The sequence below is a fragment of the Muscardinus avellanarius genome (assembly GCF_963383645.1).
Source record: "Muscardinus avellanarius genome assembly, chromosome: 9".
Classification (NCBI taxonomy): domain Eukaryota; kingdom Metazoa; phylum Chordata; class Mammalia; order Rodentia; family Gliridae; genus Muscardinus; species Muscardinus avellanarius.
In genome coordinates this window covers 47,199,490-47,221,390 of record NC_137795.1, presented here as the reverse complement: position 1 = coordinate 47,221,390, position 21,901 = coordinate 47,199,490, and the positions used below count along the sequence as shown (strand labels likewise).

The window sequence follows — 21,901 nt, the reverse complement described above, 5'->3', positions numbered from 1 at the left end:
TTTCAGAGAGTCACTAGAAATTACTGCTAGTTCTTCCCTTAAAGATACCTTTCTCCCTAGGACACATGGCCTGCTAAATGGCCCCATAAATCTCACTGCCCTCACCTTTCCTCTTCCTCCTTCCATGTTAAAATTTTTCTAATTTATCAACAGTTTTAGAAGATTTCAAACAAATGAAACCTAATGGAAGTCCTGACCCTTCACTGCCACCAATACATACTGATGATGCATAATCAAAAATTATATATTTTAGAGACTTGCAAGCATTATTTGGGCTGCCATATTAAGGTCATCTTTCTTAGCTCCCTCAAATCCCTTTGATATTTTAAAGTCCTTCCAAAAGCCTACAAGCACTTTTGCTAGAGTCTTACTAGCCTAACTTACATGTCCTGTGCTACTGTCTAATTCTGTCTTCTGTTGGTTTTCAAAGCCCTGTCCAATGGGCCTTAAGTATAATACCTGAATGTCATGTCTACAGGAAAGGCTAAGTGTAAGATTCTGGAATACTTTGAAATTTTTCTTAGCTGCAATAGCAGCTCCCCACGTAATCTCAGATCTTCAGGAAATCAGGTGAATAATTAATCTTCATCACTTAGGATAAGGCTCCTCTTCATTGAATAGTCATATATATAGCCAATTCTATCAAAGTTCTCTTCCTTTGCTCAGAGAATTAAGTGACTATAAATTATTTGTTACCAAAACCTATTTGGTTGCCAGAATGCTATTAAGTATTCTGGCTTCACAGCTTTGAAGGGAGTTACATGTTTTTTTGTTTTTTGTTTTTGTTTTTGTTTTTAATATCAGAGTCACAAATAACCAAAAGAAATAGAGAAATGTCTTTTTTTTTTTTTTTTTTTTTTTGCAAATCTGAAAGACAGGGACTGTTAAAAGAGCAGAATAAAGGCCATGGGGGTGGGGGACGAGGCAGGGGAGGAGAGGCTAAGTAAACAACACAAGGTACCGGTGCCCCATGAAAATGTAAGGGATCATATATGAATAGTACAGGTGAAATTACATTGAAAGCAACTCTAGCTAATGGGAGTGCTGGGTTGTAGGGAAAGTGTAAATACGTGGACAATTAAAACATCATCTGTGGCCATCCTCTTTCTATCATTAGCTGCCAATGATTATTAGTGTAATTAATGGAATGCTGGCCAAAACAACCCGATGTGTTCAAACAAACTATAAAATTTTGTGACAGTCACTTCGTGCATACACAGGGTCCATCTATGGCAAGCTTCGAGGGGGGAAAATGGCCTGACTTAAAGCAAAGTGTAGGTCATCAATTAGCCATAGTTCATTTGGCTGCATAAGCCAAGGAAACCACCCTTGAGGTTTGTCTTTTTACATTCTTGTCTACCAGGCTCCCGCCCAACTTCTGCCTCCGTTGGCCGACCTGAGGCAACCGAGAAGTTAACTGGGAAGGAGGACAGTTCTGTGGTAGTAACAGGGAAGTCTCTGGCGGGCACTGGGTCTCCTTCTGTCGAGTGTCTCCCTTCTGCACCTGCCGCGCGGCCCCCGCGCCTCTGCAAAGAAGCAGAAGTCCAAGCACGTTGCTGTGCGGTGGTGAAACGCTTCCAGAATCAGCCTCTGGAGTCCGGCCCCTTAGGCAGAGGGGTCGTGTTGGTGCCTCGAGGATCCCTGTGGGTGCTCCCGGCTGCTCGCTACACCTTCCTCCCCGGGCCCGTTTATCCGGCTCGTGCTGCACTTGAGGGGCATCCCGGGGTCGCCGCGGGTCCCGGTTCCCCCGGCTCTGGCGGCCCTGGCCGGGTGGGCTGGCCGGTGCAAGGGAAGCCAAGCAGGGGGCGCGCGGGATTTGCCGCCTTTCAGCTGCAGCAGCTGCAGCGGCGACGGCGGGAAGAAGGGTGGAGGGTGGCGAGGAGGGCCGGAGCCCGGGCCAGGAGGGAGGGAAGAGGGGGGGCCGGAGGCTGCGCCAGGCGAGCAGAGGGGTGCTCCGCGCTCCCCCGCCCTCCTTCCGGGAGCGGGGATGCAGGCTCCGGGGCTGGAGCTGCTGGGCTAGGCGGAGGCAGGGGAGTTGCAGCGCCGCTCGCTCTCTAGCTCGCTCGCTCGGCGAGAGTGTGTCCTGCGCGCCGCGAGGCGGGGGGAGGCGGAGGACCGGAGCGGCGCGGGAGGAGGGGGAGATGCCCGGAGCCGCCGCCGCCGCCGCCGCCGCGATGCTCCCGGCTCAGGAGGCTGCCAAGCTGTACCACACCAACTATGTGCGGAACTCGCGGGCCATCGGCGTGCTGTGGGCCATCTTCACCATCTGCTTTGCCATCGTCAACGTGGTGTGCTTCATCCAGCCCTACTGGATCGGCGACGGCGTGGACACCCCGCAAGCCGGCTATTTCGGGCTCTTCCACTACTGCATCGGCAACGGCTTCTCCCGGGAGCTGACCTGCAGGGGCAGCTTCACGGACTTCTCCACGCTGCCCTCGGGCGCCTTCAAAGCCGCCTCCTTCTTCATCGGCCTCTCCATGATGCTCATCATCGCCTGCATCGTTTGCTTTACCCTCTTCTTCTTCTGCAACACGGCCACGGTGTACAAGATCTGCGCCTGGATGCAGCTCACCTCCGGTGAGTGCGCGCTCACCTCCGCGCGGCGGGGACCTGCGCGTCCGCCCGGGAGGGGCCGGGTGCGAGGCGGCAGGGGCTGTGCAACTCAATCCTCCCGGGCGGCCGAGGGGGGGAGCCCTGGGCGGCCGGAACCCCCGGGGTTCCCCAGCCCCGCGCGACGCGGGTCCCCAGGCTCCCGCGAGTCTCCCGAGTGCGAGGGGCGCCGCCCGGAGAGGACGCGCTGGAGGCAGTGTTGTTGGGCTGAGCCCGCTCAGAACTAAAGATTGGGGGGGGGGGGCGCCCGCTTAAAGAAACGGGGGGCGTGCTGAGGGGCTGAGGAGGACCGACACACGGGGGTGAAAAGCGGATTTGGAGACCCTGTCGTGGACAGAGCTAGCCTGCTGGCTCTGACCCTCGCTGGGACTATTGCTGTCATTGCTTCCTTTTGGGGATGGAGGGAGGGGGAAGTTGGAGTGAAATTGTTTCTCTCTGTCCTGGGCAGTCATAAATATTTTATCATCCATCTAGAGATGAGTAACCCCTAGTTCTGTTTTTGGCTTCACCCTTTTAAGAAAAATGTAGCTTAGAGGGTTTCTTAGCAATTCCCCATGGCCAGTTCTTCAGTTTGCCTCCTTGTCAGAGCAAAGGCTTTTCCTCGTCTGTACACAGACAGAGGTCATGAGGGAATAAAGATTTCTCAAGATCTCATTTTGGGAAAGTGATGGTAAGAAAGTGGGCAAAGAGAAAACCCTGTTTCATTAGTATCTCTGATAACTCTGCCTGCCGATGATAGATTGTCGCCAGCTGGAGAATATAAAAGTACTTTTTTTTTTTTTTCCCTCTGAGCATCAAAGTTACTTTTAACCCAAAAAGGATGAGTGCATTTCCTGGCTTTGAAGAGTTCTGAAACAAAATTGGATCCTTCTGTACCTCCTCTGATATCATTCTCTCGCTGCCAGACACCTGGCATGTCATTCCTTCTAAAGTCAAGGGTCTTTGGATCCTTGGCACCTTGCTAAGGTCCTTTTGATTTTATGGGTGATTAGGTTATGGAGGGATATTGAATGCCTCAGGCAGCCAACTCTTCTCATTTGTATTTTGTTTTGTTCTTTTCTTTAAGCATCTTAGTTTTGAGATCTTGCTGTTTATTCTATTGCTGGGAAGGGTTTTCTGGGAAGTAGGATGTAATTCCTGAGTTTACCACAACACCATGGAATGATTAAATCTTTAGTGGTGCTGGCCATTAAGGGTCATGATCATATATCATTAGTTTGATGTAAGAAACTTGTGGGAGACTAGTAGTGGAGCACTTGTTTTGTGTTAAGTGTGTATTGGTTGGTTTTGAATTGCATTTACTCTGAAAATCATATGTGCAAAGCAAGAAATGAACACCAGCAGAGACCCACCCCTCCCTCCTGCCCTTCCTTCCCGAAATGTGACAGTTCACCTTCTCCTTTAGTCCCTTCATCCCCAATTCTTGAAGAACTCCCCCATTCTGTGTTTCTATATCCAATCTTAGCTTTTATGGATGGACATCTCAAGAACAGCATAACTTTGAGATTTAGAATAAAATCATATATTATAGTTGTCTTGACAGCTTCTGTTTGACTTTGAAGAGAATAGGACAAACAGGATGCAGATGTTTTAGAAAAAGGATTGACCTGCACAGCTAATTTTAATTTTTCTAAGTTAAATGACCTATTTAGACTCGTGATTCAAATGGGATTGTTTTTCAGAGCTCTGAAAGTAATTTGCAGGTGATTTCTCAACAGCATATTATCAGATGTTTTATATTTTCTGAAGTGTCAGACTCTAAACCCACATTTTTAAATAAAAGGAAAAACTATCTTTGGGAAAGAATTACCACCTTTGAAATTAGTAGAAACTGTAACCATTGCAAGTTTTTTTTCTTCCCCCATTCCTTTTCCTGGAATAGAGCAACAAAAAAATCATTTATTCTGGGTAGTGACATATAATGTGATGTTTTAAATAATTTGCTATAAATACAGTATTCTAGTTTCCATATCATATAAAGTGTGATGAAAGCGGTATTACAGAGGATATAAGGACATATATTTCCTTTTGGAAAAGTACAGTTCCTTAAGTGGAATACTTAAAAAAAAAGCCTTTATTGCAAATTGTTTACTTCCAGTCATTTTATTTATTAAATATATTAATAAAAGAATAGATTATGATGATGGGTCAAATAAAAATTAAAGTCAATTATATTCACAGATTTAAAAAGAGATCTAGACTGCATTTATGAAGAATGTCACAATTAACATAGTTTCAAGTTTGTTTGTTTTTAAGTCTCATGACACTAAAAATAGGAAATTTAACATAATATACTGAAATTTCTTTGAAAGTTTAGTTTCTAGCTTTTAAACTGTTCCTCTTTAATGTTACATAGGAATCTCATAGTTTAGCTACCTATGCTAATGACAAATGTAATTTGCTAGAGACTGTTTAATCTTCATTAGAAGTCAAATAATTAATTTAGTTATCTAAGCATTTTAGTATAGTAACATCATAAATCAGAGCCAGGTAGAATGTAAAATCCTATATGAAATGATAGATTAAAATGACAAACCAGGAGACCTTGCGGCACTTTAAGAATTACTTCTTTTATGATTCCAACAATGAATCAGAAAAATTAATTTTTTGGATCTGGAAATGATGTTGCTCTTCTATCTAGATGTACGATGCACATATAACAGTTGACACCATTATGAACACCTCGTCTTTTCCCTTTACATCATCATCAACCTCAGGGAAGAGAAGCGAGGAAGCAGAGTATTGGGAGCTGATGTCACATGGCCTTTAGATGTAATCTTGCACTTGTAGATTATGCCTAACATAAAGACTGAAGGCATAAAAATGGACACAAAATAAATAATGACAATCAGAAATACAAAACTCTGCCGGGCATGGTAGCACATGCTTGTAATCCCCACGCTTGGGAGGCGGAGACAGGAGGATTGGGCAGGTTGGAAGCCAGCCTTGCTGGCTTAAGAGACCCTGTTTCCAAATAAAAATATAAAATAGGTCTGGGAGTGTAGCCCGGAGGTAAAAGGCCCCTGGGTTCCATCCCCAGTACCACATACACACACACACACACACACACACACACACACACACACACACACACACACACACCTCTCCCAGATCCACAGATACACAACTTCCTCAGAAGAAAAAAAGAGAAATCCTTATTTTCTGTGTAATTTCTCTAATACCCAAAGTAGGTCTATAATTAGTCAAGCAGGGTAATAGAGTCTAGCTTTTTTTTTTAACCCCTTAAATGAAGATAGAAAGGGAATTTTGTCCTGTTGGGAGTTGGCTCTCTGTTTCTGTGTTCTTATTCTCTTTAAAACAGTATTTCTGAGCCGGGCGTGGTGGTGCACGCTTGTAATCCCTGTGCTTGGGAGGCTGAGACAGGAGGATCACATGGGCTCAAAACCAGCCTCAGCTACTTAGTGAGGCTCTCAGCAACTTAGTGAGACCCTGTTTCCAAATTAAAAAAAAAATAAAATTATATATATAGTCTGGGAGTATAGCCCAGAGGTAGAAAGCCTCTGGGTTTTACCCCTAGTACCACCAAAAAAAAAAAAAAACCCAAAAAACAAAACAAAACAAAAAAAACAGTATTTCTGTCTGTCCTCAAGTCTACAAAGAGTTTTACTGATAATAACCCATATATACATCAAATTATTTCCAGAACTCTACAAGTTCACTATTTCATACCATATGTATATATATTCATAAAAGATTTCAATAAATCATATATATATATACATATGCTATATATATATGTGTGTACATATATAAATATTAAGGTAGAAGTTAAGATTTTGTATACACCATGGATTTCTTGGTGGAAGGCAGCAGATAAGAAAGTACTCACTTTCATCAGTGAAGAAGCAGCATTTGACCTCAGTTGAATTTTCTCATTAAGAATGGATAAGAAAAGAAGTGAGTTATATTCCCCAGTTTCTGGGCATACAAAAAAAAAAAATGACCACCAAGATGGCAAGGCTTTGTGGCAAGGGTTAAGAACTTAGTTAACTGCTTAGTTCCTTTCCAGCCTTAGTTTTCCCCCAATTCTCCCTAGCTTACTTTCTTAAATGTTTAACTTTGTCACTTAGGAGAGACGAGAGTCCCTAAAGGTCATCACTGCATTTCTTAAGATTCAAGAAGAACCTTTGCAATGTTATACCATCTTCTCTCAAAGCACTCAGTTCTTTTCATATAGATCTCAACAGCATTTGGAATTGCAGCTATTTGTGTTCTTATTTCTCTAGTGCTCTGAAACTTTACTAAGGACTTTCATTTCTTTTCCTTTCTTTATTCCCCTGCCTTTTTTTTTAAATACCATAGAACTCAAGAGCATGGATAGTATATTTCAAAGAGGCAAATTTGAAGCCTGGCACTGACACTATGTGACCTAAAGAATTAATCTTTCTATATGTCAGTTACTCGCCTGCAAATAGCCATGTGCTTGTACCTATTTCAGGAGATTGGTGTAAGGATTAAATGAGCTAATGTATGTAGTCACACATGGTTCATAGTGAGCAAGCACTGCATGACTGTTAAGCATGGCTGCTCTCGTTGTCTTATTAGTATTGCTGTGTCATCCCGGCACATAGTAGTGTGTGTTTGTCTGGCCCAAGTACATATTTGGTACATTTTTGTTGAGTAAATGAATGAAAAAAAAGAATGATTCGTGAGATGAAGAATGAAAGGAGGAGGAGTGATCTTAAATTCCCTACATATTGTTGTGAGAAGGGAATGCTTTGTACTTTACAAGTCATGACACTTATCTCTTCTCAGAGGCATCAGAGGTGACCAAATGGAAAGAACTCTTCCATATTCTTTGATGACAATGGTGTTGACTTGACAGCTTAATTTGTGATGAGATTTTTCACAATATAGGCTTTTCCAATGTATAGATAATGATCTTTATTACAACACCGGGAGATAATGATATCTTAAGCTTTAGACATTTTTCCCACACCATTTAGTTTCTCATGAAAACAAAATAATAACACTCAATATGTGGTCTTTTTATGTTTGAATATTTTTATAATGTGCTTTTATTGGTGCATTATCATCTCACATCATAATGTAAATCATGTTGACAGTAACATACATGCATATAGCACTTGGTGCCCCGTCCACCTCTCCATTTCCCCTCGTCCCAATTCAGAGTACTGAGATTGACGCTGGTATATTCAAATATGTGCACATAGTCAATGCTAGTATTTCCATTGATGAATGTCAGTCTTCCCCCTCCCCTTCCCTTAGACCACTGGCTCCAGTGAGGTTTCTCCTCCATTATCTGGAATCCCACTTGTATCCCAGTTATTCCGTAGCTTCCACATATTAGAGAAAACATTAGACCTTTACTTTCTGTGACTGGCTAATCTCACTTAACATAATGTTCTCCAGGTTCTACCATTTTCTTGAAAATCACATAATTTTGTTCTTTATTGTTGAGTAGAATTACAATGTGTGTATTTCTCATAACTTTGTAATGCATTCATCTATTGATAGATCACTAGGTTGATTCCATAATTTGGCTATTGTGAATTATGCTGCTATGAACATGAGTGTTCATATATTACTGTAGTTTTCTGATTTTGGCCCCTTTGGAAAGATATCCAGGAGTATAGCCAGATCATATGATAGATCCATTCCCAGCTTTCTGAGGAATCTCCACACCAATCTCCATAGCGGCTGGAATAGTTTGCAATTCCACCAACAGTGTAGAAGAGTTCCTGTTTCTCCACATCCTCATCAACATTTATTATTATTTGACTTCTTGATGATTGTCATTCTAATTGGGGTTAGATGGAATCTCAGTGTAGTTTTAATTTGCATCTCCCTGTTTGCTAATGATATTGAACATTTTTTTCTGTGTATCTATTAGCCATTTGTATCTCTTCTTTTGTGAAGTGTCTATTCAACTCAGTTGCCTATTTCTTGATTGGGTTTTTCTAGTGTAATACTTTTAAAGTTTTTGGTTATTCTAGATATCAGTCCTCTATCAGAGGGATAGTTAGAATAGATTCAACACTCTAACATATAGGTACAGGTAGAAACTTCCACAACAAGACCCCCAAAGCTCAGACATTAAAACAAGAATTAATAAGTGGGATGGCATCAAACTAAAAGGTTTCTCCATGTCAAAGGAAAACATCAGGAGTTGAAAGAAGAAAATGTGGTTTATATGAGAATCAGAGTAGGTTTTCTTTCAGGAAGAGCAGGACCTGTTCCAGGTTGGATTTCCTTATGTCTCTTAGGAATAATCAGGACCAAGGAAGAGGGTGTGTTTTCTAGGCTTCCCATTTCTTCTTACTGGGTGTCAGTGCAGATGCTCTTCTCTTGGACTCCCAGAGAACCAACCTACTCAGATAGGGTGCTGCTGTGTGTGCAGGGGTCTGGTGTGCTGCTCTGAAGAGGAGACAAGTTTGGGATTTATTCAAGTGTGATTAGGTGTTCAGGACAATCACCAGTCCTTACTATTTGACTAATATTGAACAGTTTGAGGAAGGGAGGTCATGTCTCATAGAACTGCTAATCCATGCTTAATTCAATATTGTGGAATGTCCCTAAGGAACACTCCCCCTCACTCAGAATTGTAAACATTCTTTCAGGTACACAGGGAACAATGTGTACTGCTAATGAAGGAAGGTTTCTTTTTTTTTGTATTTTCTAACAGTACATTCATGCTATACATAATAAATACTGTAAAATTATCTGTCATTTAAAAAATTAATTTAAAAAGTATTTTGTTTACCAAACCAAACTTGCAAGAAAGCAATTAAAATAATTTTAAAAACATTTTTTTCTTTCTATGTAGCATGATAAGGAATGTGATAATTAAAAAGATGTTGGAAAATATATTAATGTGAATGTCAAAACAATTTTTATAACATATAGATTTTAAGTGAGGATCTGTGAAAAATAACAGGTCCCATATGACTCATATGATATACTGTTCAAAGTCCCCCCCCCCCCTTGGTGCAAGTCTCCATATTTAACACTATAAAAATGTTAACAAAAAATGTTCGTATGTCTATGGAAAAATAAAGTATAATGAAATAATAAATAAAGCATAATAAAAGTAAATAAAGTACTTACAAAAGTACGAAATATTAGATTTGCCCAATGTGAAAACACCTATTTGGTAATTGCTTCTTTTCTCTGGAAAGAGTCCAGATAATGAGGACAGTATATTACACTTACATATATACCTCAAAAATCTTTCCAAGTGAGCCACATTTTAAATAAGAAGAAAAAAAAAACACAGAGCATATTTTGAGAGTTGCAGTATGTGGTTCAGTGCACTTGTGTGTGGTGTGAGGAGATAAACTATGGGAAAGAAGTAGAGAGAACTTCAGATCATCCTGGCGTGAAGCAAAGAACACTCCAGAAGAATTCTAATTGGGGGCTTAATAGCATTTAACTGAGCTAGTTTTAAAGTACAATTTCCATAACCTATTTGAACTTTAAGTGTCAGCACCAGCTTTAATTAATGTGAATTTTATTTATTATATTGAGTCGACTGTAATTTTTATTTGATATAGAGAAAGACTAAGAAGTTGACCTTTATTCTTAATAATAACAAGAAGATATTAATGACAGAAAGTAAGAGACAGCTTCACATAGCAAACAGTAGATAAGTTATTTGATGACTTAAACATAGTGCTGTTAAGAAATGTCACTAGAACATTTCAAAGAAAGAAATAAAAAAGACTTCTCCAGAATCCTGAATATTTCACAATTAAAATCATAATAAAAAACATAAACTCAGCCGGATGTGGTGGCGCACGCTTGTAATCCCCGTGCTTGGGAGGCGGAGACAGGAGGATTGCAAGATTCGAAGCTAGCCTCTCTGGCTTAAGAGACCCTGTTTCCAAATAAAAATATAAAATAGGTCTGGGAGTGTAGCCTGGAGGTATAAGGGTTTACAGGAACCCCAGTACCAACAACAACAACAAAATCTTAAGCTCTCAAATGATGGCTATGGTTCTGTGTTGCTCCCCTGGCATGAGGTTCTGGTATCATTTATAGTTTAACTTGTACTAAATGTAATCTTGGACATCTTCTCACCTCTTCTGCTAAATTAAAACAGAAAAACAAGTAACTTGCAAGAGGCAGGTGCACATTTTTTTTGAGTATAGAGATGAGCCATATCTGACTGCTACAGGACAAAATGAAAAAAGAAATCAGTCCTTTCTGAAATAGATTTGCTGAAATGGAATTATCATACTGGGGTTCTGACATTTTTCTCAGTCCAATGAAACCAAAATCTTCAGCAATATAGAGTATCTCTATAGGAAAAAATATCCTCAACAGGAGGAAATATCCTATATGAAAATCCAAGTGAAGTTAGTCTTCTAGTGGCCTGATTTATTTTTTAAGATTCAGACTTATCAATGAAAGGCCTAATGGAAAAGTAGAGAAAGATACTGGACAGGAATGATAAACAGTTGTAGATCTGAAAAGAGGCTTTAACTCAGAAGCAGATATATAGAATTGAATCAAGAGATTTATTTGCATTTTTTGCTCTACTAGAAAATAATGGCAGAGAGGAGTATGAAGAAGATTCAACTTTTTCTTTAGCATAGAATGTATCATTGGGCCATTTATTTAAGAGTCTGAAGACACTTTTGAAAATACGCTGGGGAGGGGAGAGAAGGAATGTTCCGCATGGTTCTTAGTTGGTCTCAGTGAAGATCAAGAGTAAATGGTGAAGCCGGGCATGGTGGCGCACGCTTGTAATCCCCACTCTTGGGAGGCGGAGACAGGAGGATCACGCTGGTTCGGAGCCAGCCTGGCTGGCTTAAGAAACCCTGTTTCCAAAAAAAAATTATAAAATAGGTCTGGGAGTGTAGCCTGGAGGTAGAAGTGTTTCCAGGAACCCCAGTACCACCCCCCCAAAAAAAAAGAGTAAATGGTGCAAAATTGATAGAAGGCTCAGTATTTGAAAAACAAAAACAGATCCAGCTGTGAAGAATGACAGGGACGTAGAAGAATGACACCAAAATAAATGAATAGAAAAGAAATGATGCTAGTCAAGGCTAAAAGCCTGTGGGATTTGATAACATCAAAAGCCTGTCAAATTTGACATCATTAACAACTTAAAGGTGTATTGGCATAGAAAAAGCAGTGAGTAGAAATATGCATTTATGGTGCAGAACTGTGTGCAACTCCCAGTTACCAAGAAAGAAAACTGATGGCTTTGTCCCCCATCCAGGGAATTATTAAGATCAAGCTGATCACAGGTCGAGATGATCAAAACTTCATGTATGGTGTATGGAAATATTGAGAAAGATTAAAATAATCCAACCTAAGAAAGAAAAGGTCATTGTAAAAAAAAGTTGTGTGTGTGGTAGTGGGCATTGAATCCAGGGGCATTCCACCTCTGAGCTATACCTTCAGCCCTATTTTTAAATTTTTTATTGGTGCATTATAACTTGTGTGTACATACATGTACACATCACCGATTTAACCCCTACCCAATTCCCACCCCATTCAGCCCTATTTTTATTTTTATTTTGAAACAAGGTCTCACTAAGTTGCAGAAAGCCTTGCTATGTTTGTTGTTGAGGCTGGCCACAAACCTGGGATCCTCCTTGTCTCGGTCCCCCAAGTACTGGTAATACAGCAGTGTATCATCATTTCTAGATCACTGTAATATTTGAAGAAAAGTGGCCCTACAGTTTCTTTTTGAAAAATCTAGTTACAGATTGTGAGGCTAAATTAATTTCTACAGTATCTTCACGGGAAAAGGGAACTTAGTGAACATTTAGTTGGATATATTTACAGAGCATTTTAAGAACATTAATACACAAGTTCAAGTCATCTAAGTTTCAGATTATAAATAACCAGTGATAATGTCAATCTGTGTGATGCCACCTAATAGTTAACCGAATATTTACATTTTTATACCTTTATTGGTGCATTATAGTCTCTTATAATGGAGTTCATAGGATAGTGACATATATGCACACAGCACTTGGTGGGCTTCCCCTGGCTCCCTCCCCACTCCTCCCTTCCCCATGCAGGGTACTGAATTGGCACTGGTATTCTCACATACCTACATAATGTCAGTGGAAGGGGTTCCTTTGCTGATTCTCCCTACCCCTCCACCTCCCCTAGACCACGTCCCTCAATCCTAGAGTTTCTCCTCAATTATCTAAAGTCCCTCATGTAGCTTGATTACTCCCTAGCTCCTGCAAACGAGAGCAAACATATGACCCTTCACTTTCTGTGGCTGGATAATCTCATTTAATATAATATATAGGCTAATATACAGATTCCCAAGTCCATCCACTTTCCTGAAAATGACATAATTTTGGTTTTTTTATTGCTGGGTAAAATTCCATTGTGTGTGTATCCCATAATTTTGTAATCCACTCATCAGTTGATGGATACCTGGGTAGTTCCATAATTTGGATATTATGAATTATATTGCTGTAAACATGGATATGCTTGTATCACTATAATATTCTGATTTCAATCCCTTTGGAAAGATAACCCAGGAGTGGTATAGCTGTATCATATAGTAGATACATTTCCAGCATGAATATCTTGTGTGTGTGTGTGTGTGTGTGTGTGTGTGTGTGTGTGTGTGTGGTACTAGGGAGATAACCCAGGGGCATTCTACCTCTAAGCTACACTCCAGCTTTATTTATTTAATTTAGTTAATTAATTTATTTATTTTATGGTGGTACTGGGGATGGATCCCTTCTACTTCCGGGCTACACTCCCAGACCTACTTTTATATTTTTTTTATTTGGAAACAGGGTTTCTTAAGCCAGCAAGGCTGGCCATGAACCTGTGTGATCTTCCTGTCTCTGCCTCCCAAGTGCAGGGATTACAAGCCTGAGCCACCACGCCAGGCTGTCTTTTTTTTTTTTTTTTAAACAGAGTCTCACTGACCTTACCGAAGTAGCTGAAGCTGTCTGTGAACAACTGTGATCCTCAGGTCTCAGCCTCCCGAATGCTAGGATTACACGCATGCATCACCATGCCCAGTGAATATCTACTTTTTAACCAGTTGAGGCGACCCAGAATAATAGTAAACATTTGGTAGGTTACAAAAGCCTTCAATATAGAAGGCAATGTTGTACCATAATGCTTTAAAAAACATGGTTTTTAATGTTTATAATATCAGCTAAGTGAAATATGATCAACATTGGAACTTGAATTAAAATAAAACAAACTACAGACTCTAGCCAGAGCAATAAGGCAAGAAAAGGAAATCAGAAGAGTACAAATAGGAAAAGAAGAACTCAAACTTTCACTATTTGCAGATGACATGATACTATATTTAGAAAACCCAACAAACTCAACCAAGAAGCTTATAGAACTGATCAACAAATTCAGCAAAGTATCTGGATACAAAATCAATCTTAAAAAATCAGAAGCTTTCCTGTACATCAACCATAAATCCACTGAAAAAGAAATTCAGAAAACACTTCCACTCAGGATCTCCTACAAAAAAATAAAATACTTAGGAATAAACTTGACCAAGGAGGTAAAAGATCTCTACAAAGAAAATTATAAAACACTGGGAAAAAAAATCAAAGATCTTAGAAGATGGAAGGATCTTCCATGTTCATGGATTGGCAGAATAAATATCATTAAAATGGCCATCCTTCCAAAAGTGATCTACAGATTTAATGCAATGCCCATTAAACTACCAAGATCATTCCTCAACAGACATAGAAAAATCAGTCCTTAAATTTATCTGGAATAACAAAAAGCCCAGAATAGCCAAGGTTGTTCTCAGTAACAAAAACCACGCAGGAGGAATCACAATACCTGACTTTAAACTATACTACAAAGCCATTGTAATAAAAATAGCATGGTACTGGCAAAAAAACAGATACATAGACTATTGGAGCAGAATAGAAGACCCAGAAACAAGTCCACAGACTTTCAGCCAATTGAATTTTGACAAAGGGGCCAAAAACCTACACTGGAGAAAAGATAGCCTGTTCAACAAATGGTGCTGGCAAAACTGGTTAACCATATGCAAAAAATTGGAAATTAATCCCACTTTCTCACCCTGTACAAAAGTCAATTCAAGATGGATCAAAGACTTGGAAATTAAACCAGAGACCTTGAAGCTCCTTGAAGAGGGCATAGGTCCAACATTGCAACACATAGGCACAGATAAACACTTTATCAACAAGACCCCAAATTAAAAGGCAAATCAATACGTGGATTGCATGAAACTGAAGAGCTTCTGTTAAGCAAAGGAAACTATCAAGAATGTCAATCGAGAGCCAACAGAATGGGAGAAGATTTTTGCCACCTACACCTCCGATAGAGGACTAATATCTAGAATATACAGAGAACTCAAGAAACTCAACACTAAGAAAACAAAGCATCCAATAACAAAATGGGAAAGTGAACTAAATAAACACTTCACAAAAGAAGAAATTCAAATGGCCAATAAATGAAAAAATGCTCAACATCACTGGCAATCAGAGAGATGCAAATAAAAACTACCCTGAGATTTCACCTAACTCCAACTAGAATGGCAACTATTCAAAACACAAACAACAACAGATGCTGGTGAGGATGTGGAGAAGTGGGAACTCTAAGACATTGTTGGTGGAATTGCAAATTAGTGCAACCACTTTGGAAAATAGTATGGAGAATCCTCAGAAGAATGGGAACAAATCTACCATTTGATCCAGCAATACCACTGTTGGGTATCTACCCAAAAGAAAAGAAACCAAACTACCAAACTAATGCATGTGTATCTATGTTCATAGCTGCACAATTCACCATAGCCAAACTATGGAACCAGCCAAGATGTCCATCAACAGATGAATGGATTACAAAACTGTGGTATATGTACACAATGGAATTTTACTCAGCCATTAAAAAAAACTCAATTACATCATTTTCAGGGAAATGGATGGAACTGGAGGACATTATGCTAAGTGAGATTAGTTAGTCAGAAAAAATAAGAAAGCAGATGCTTTCCCTAATATGTGAGAGTTGGGGAGAAATGGGTCACAGGAGGAATTATAGATGAAAAAGGAAATCCTATAGAGGTGCAAACAAGGCAACCTAAAGGAGGAGAAAGGAGGGGGGAAGAGGAAAAATTTTTAAAACACACAATGTACTTAAACATATCGAAGTCAACCACTAATCCAAGCAAGGGAAGGAGGGATGGGGAGGGAATGGGGTGGGAAATTGGGTAGGGGTTAAATCAGTGATGTGTACATGTATGTACACACAAGTTTTTTACCCCAATATGATGTATGAATATAATACACCAATAAAAAATTTAAAAAATAAAATAAAACAAAGTTTGAATACAGTGCAGATAAGGATTTTATACATACTTATATACATATATTTTATAAACACATATATGTATATACATATATGTATGTGTATGTACATGTATGTATATATTTGTGTGAATTAGACTATGTAAAATGCATTGCTTATTGTTGGCTTTAGTAAAAATTCTTTCAGAGAAAAGATGATTTAGTATGAATTTTTTTAAAAAAATTAACTTTTCTTTTCTTTTTTGGTGGTACTGGGGTTCCTGGAAACCCTTCTACCTCCGGGCTACACTCCCAGACCTATTTTTTACATTTTTTAAAAAATTTGCAAACAGGGTCTCTTAAGCCAGCGAGGCTAGCTTTGAACCTGCATGATCTTCCTGTCTCCCCCTCCCAAGCACAGGGATTACAAGCATGAGCCACCACGCCTGGCTAAAAAAATTAACTTTTTCTTTGGAAAATTGTGAAAGATTTATACCACTCATAAGTAATTTTGTGTTAGAAGTTAGGTTAGAGAAAATATACTTGACCTAAGCACTTTTCTTCATATCCTTTATTTTTTTCTTTTCTCACCTTCATTTATTACTTTTATTGCTAATGTACATCAATTAGATAATGAGTTGTTTGAAAATTAGAATTATTTTTCTAGATGTGATTTGATTGACCCTGTGTGCTATAAAAACTGATAAGGACCACCCCTGAGCAACAATATAGCTAAAAATTGAATTGATTAACTGTACCTAACTTAGCGCCAAATGGATATAGACTTATAGATGCTTGGAAGTTGGAGAAATATTAAAATTTATTCAATTCAAAGCAATCTCCTCTTTTATTAAAAAAAGTATAATGGTGTGTACTAACTATGGAGCAGCTACCATTTGCAAAATCTTTATTAGTTCTCACAACAATCTCACAAGATTACTATTACGTCCCCTTTGCAGATGAAGAAATTTAGGCTTAAAAATTGTTGAGGGTCACATAGCCAATAAGTGGTTTGAGCCAAAATCAGAACCCTCATGCCCATGCATATTGCCCGAGTCAGAGAATTTGAGTCCTGCTAAAAATACTCCTTGATAAAATTGAGATTAACATCCATCTGATTCTCAGTACATGTACCATTTCTACCACTTTCTTTTGCCTCTCTACCTAATGTGCATTTTTTTTTTTGCTTAAGTCTTCTTCAGTATGCATTTTCACCACTTGGTATCATTATAAAGGGAAGGAGATTCTATATATAGAAAAATAATTATATTTTTACCAAACTTTCCTCTTCTCATACTTAAATGTGATGAGGTATTCCTCATCACATCCTCTTTATTTCTCTAATCTAGAACCTGGGGTGATTATTTCCCTGTAATTTCCCCTTGTTTATACTTCTGATATCATTGGGATTAATTTTAGGCTGTGAATTCCTACTAGCTTAGTGCCCACATTACTGGCTCTGTATCATCCATATCTTCCCTGCATTAAATACAGCAATGTTTCTGATAGATCCTCTTCTAGATAGTGGTGGTGTAGTGGTGATGCTGGGCAAGACTGCTGAGCCACAGACCTAATTCCAGAGGACTTGAGCCACTTTAGAGGAATCAGGGTGAGGAAGGGGACTCAGAGTGTGATCAGAATGTTTACATCTTGACTTGGCAACCTTTGGGTTAGATGGCTTTGGGCAAGTCATCTATTTCTGACTTTTCATTTTATTGAGTTTAATTTTCTAAGACATATACAATTTTATTCCAAATACCAAAAAAGCAATGACAAGTTATGGACATTAAAACTGTATCATCTATACTTGGAGCAGTGGTATACAACTGTAATTCTAGCTACTTAGAAGACTGAGGCAGGAGGATTACAAATTAAAGGCGAGCCTATGCCAATTGAGTGAGATTCTTTCAAAAACAAAGAAACAATAGCAATAAAAACACAAATTAAAAATTGGTGAAAAAGGGGGGAGGGAGCCTAGGGATGTAGCTCAGTGGTAGAATGCCCTTAGATTCTATCTCTAGTATTGCCAAAAAATAAAACACCCTCTATTATCATCTTGTGAATGTGCAGACCTGCACTTCCAGCTACGTCAGAGTTGAGGTGGGAGAATTAGTTGAGGTGGGAGAATTACTTGAGCTCATGAGTCAAAATAAAAACAAAAAAACCATATAATCTGCTAACCAAGTGTGATTATACATTTACTAAGGAAGTAAATACTAGGAAAACCATTAAAGATAGGGTACAATTAAAGCAGAAAGAAAATAGGGGACAGCCCTAGGTCAAGAGATAGGTGTCCAGAGTTAGATTTTCTGAATCTAATGAGACCTTAGAAATATCTATCTTCTATGTTCTTAGGATTATTGGATTAGTACTCATAAAGCACTCGAAACTTAAATTATCACATGGTAAGAACTCAAAGTACTAGCTATAATTACTGTGTTATTACTACTGCTAAAATGATCCGATTTGGAAGAGTGGTTTGGTATTCACAAAACTTAGAAGACAGAAAAATTGAACTCACAATGTTCAACCTAATGAAGGACAATTTAGTATCATAAACTGTATTATTTGCTTGATCTATCTTGTTCTGAGGACAAGAAAGATAATGGTTGTGGCTGCCTTTTTTTTAATTTATATTTTATTTTTTGTGGAAGTAGGAATTGAACCCAGTGTCATTCTACCTCTCAGCTACACTCCCATCCCTATTTTTTATTCTTTGTTTTAAAACATGGTCTCACTAAGTTGTAGAGAGCCTACTAAGTAACTGAGGCTGACTGTGAATCTGTGATCCTCCTGTCTCAGTCTCCTAAGTACTGGGATTACAAGTGTGTGCTACCACACCTGGCTTGTGACTGCCTTTTATTAACTTCACAGTGTTATTAAACTACCATTGTGATTCCTATAATGAATTTTTGTATATTAATAACAAAATGCCATATTTATTTAAGACTTCAATTTTGTGTTAACATTTCTAGCTCTTTCCATTTTATTTGTCTGGAGCAATGACTCAAAGTAACAGGAATGTATTTTGGGGATTTTAAAAACTTTTATAACTTTAACTGAACGAACTTGAAATTAAGGAAGCCACATTTTGAAACCTCCATGGACCAACTTTTGTAATTGTGCCAAGACCCAATAACTTAGATATTCTTTTAAAGTTCCTAAAAATTATAGAGAAATACTATCAAGATTAACCCTAATTATTTCCTCTTCACAGAAAAACACAACTGAATAATTTTAATATCTAATAATATCTTTTAACAAATTAGGAAAGTACAGAATTTTTCTTTGCTATTTTAAATATAGATATAATACACTGAAAATTAGGTATCTCAATATCATACCTACAAATTTTTATTCTTTCTAGACATAGAAGGAAATATATTCAAATGAAAATTATGTTGTTCATTTTTTCATTAGAATGTTAATTCTTTGCATTTCTTTAGTTTACCTTAAATAAAATTAAAAAATTGTTTTTATTAATGTTTTTATTTTGTCTTAATGTCATCAGGTTATTATAAAATTAAGATATCAATTTGCTATTAGTTGATCCAAACCACTACATTGAACAATGAGCAAATGAATGTTCTCTATTCTGCCTATTTTTTTTTTTTTGTGGTGGTGGTACTGGGGTTCCTGGAAGCCCCTCTAACCTCCAGGCTACACTCCCAGACCTATTTTATACTTTTTTTTATTTTTGGAAACAGGGTCTCTTGCTGGCTTCGAAAGTGTGTGATCCTCCTGTCTCCGCCTCCCAAGCGCGGGGATTACAAGCGTGCGCCACCACGCCCGGCTTACCAAGATCTTTTATGGTGAATGTCCAGTGTTGATGTGGACAAGAGAACTTAATAAATTAGCATACTCAGATTCTTGGCATCTGACGACCCAATGAACATTCATGAACAGTCCTGAAGGAAACAGTGAATAGCTTTAGTCTTCTGGCAAAGAAGACCATCTTTTGGAAAAGGTTCTCCAGTGAGATGAACTAGGATGGAAAAAGGCCATGATCCACTGGACCATAGTTTACTTTACTCAAGACCCCTTCATTGACCACAGGATGGGCTCTAGAGGGAGCTCCAGCCCTGTCATCTTGTGTTTCTCAGAGCTTTGCCTTTTACAGGGTCAGGTCCAGAGTCATTTTCTCACTGACATTACTTGTAGAGTAACATTTTAGGGGATGGAAGGTAGAGGATAAATTATGAATGCTGAAAAAGAATAAGAAAAAAGATTAATCAGAATGTATGTAGTAGAAGGGAAAGTTACTTTATTGGCAAGGAAAAGCCAACTGTCCCTGGATATTTGTATCCCCTTGCCTTGATATAAAATTCTTTGAAATCACTTTCTATTATTTATTTGAATTTTGAAAGAGCTGTTGTGATTTCCAATAGCCTAATTTTTTTTGGAAGACTCATTGGCATGATCTTCCCTCATCAGGATATTTTGGCTATTGTTTTGCTTAGTCTAAAGTTGAACAAGAGAAAATAATTTGGGCAGGTCACTGGACAATTGACTGACTGAGGAATCCAGCCTGTGAACAGGATTCTGGCCTTGGTGACATAAGCTGTGCATTGCAGTTGGGCCTCTGCAGTATCCTTAAACATATTTTGAAAACCCAAATCAGGGTTGGAAATTACATTTCTTGGGAAACTTTAGGGACTTTTCAACTCAGGTAAGCACCTACCACTGAGCTACATTCCTCACCACTTTAAGGATTTTTAAAATTTCTAAATAATATTTAAATAACTCAGAACACGGATACTATCCATATGCAAATAATACTCCACATATTCAGAACAAACAACTTGGCACCTGTTTAATTACTACTTCTCTCTTATATATTCCAGTCTCCATTCCCTTAAACAAAACAAGAAAAAGAAGTGAGTACCTACTTTCTCTGTTGGAAGCCACACAAAGGAAATACATGCACACATCAAACACCAACATTTTAAATGTGATAGATAGTATTCAGAAAATAGAATGTCTCACATTTAAGTGTTGCTCTCCTAGTATAATGATGATATGAGCAGTTTATTTTGTTAAAGTTTTGCCCAAGTTTAGTATAGAAATAGGACATATAAGAAGTCAATCTTGAACTTACACAATGCAAGGTTTTCAAAATCTCTCTTGTAGTTATTATGTTATTTAGTCTAGCTATTGTTCTGGTTTTGTTTAACCCTTGAAGGAATGAATCATTATTTCATTTCATCTGTAGACATGCTATGAATAATCCATTTTATATTTGTGTTTATGTGTCCATGGTATGTGATTGTATGCTTATGTTTTAAAGAATAATAAAATGACCATTTGTGTACTTGCTACCCAGTCTCCTGATAATATACTTTTCCCACCCAGAAGCAGTTACTTCCTTAAGTTTTATGTTAATTTTTACCTCATATTTCTTTATAGTTTTATCAATAATGCATATTTTCCAAATATATTGTTTAATGTTATATGTTTCTGTTTTGAAGGAAAGCAATTTAATATTTTACCACTCACTGTCATGTATAATGTAGAGTTTATTTTTACTGCTTACAAATACTACTTATTAGGTTAAGGAAGTTCCCTTGTATTTTTCCATTGATATTAAGTTTTAAAACTATTAATTTATGCTGAATGAACTTTCTGCATCTTTGAGATAAGATTACTTTTCTGAATCAATATATAGTTATGAGATTATTTTTAATACTATTCTTTCTAATGTTAAAGCAATACTGCATTTAAAAATAAAGCCAGCTTTGCCATATATCATGAGATGCTGTCTCTAATATTTTACTACTTTTCATAGTATTTTCATGGGTAAGATTGGTCTCCCTCTCCACATTTGTCATGCTATATTTTTTTTAGTTTGGGCATCAAAGTTATGTAAGATTCATAAAAGTTGAGATATCTCTTTTCCTGTTCTATGATAGAATTTATGTGTAATTGGAATAATTTTTGAATGCTTAATAGAATTATTTTGTAAAACTATCTGAGCCTCCTTTTACTTTGTAGGAAGATTTTGAAAAAATGGTTACATTTTTCATTGTTATAGAATCAGTTTT

At 38.1% G+C, this 21,901-nt stretch overlaps 1 protein-coding gene across 1 annotated transcript in view; it reads left to right on the top strand.

Annotated features, from left to right (window-relative positions):
- Nucleotides 1-2,141: 2,141 nt before the first annotated feature.
- The window catches only part of LHFPL3 (LHFPL tetraspan subfamily member 3), a gene marked incomplete at both ends in the record, with an annotated part of 433,916 nt that continues 414,156 nt past the window's right edge, over nt 2,142-21,901 (top strand). The window contains one exon of the mRNA XM_080701185.1: nt 2,142-2,577. Within this exon, the coding sequence (XP_080557311.1) occupies nt 2,142-2,577 (436 nt within the window). The remainder of the gene's footprint in view (nt 2,578-21,901) is intronic.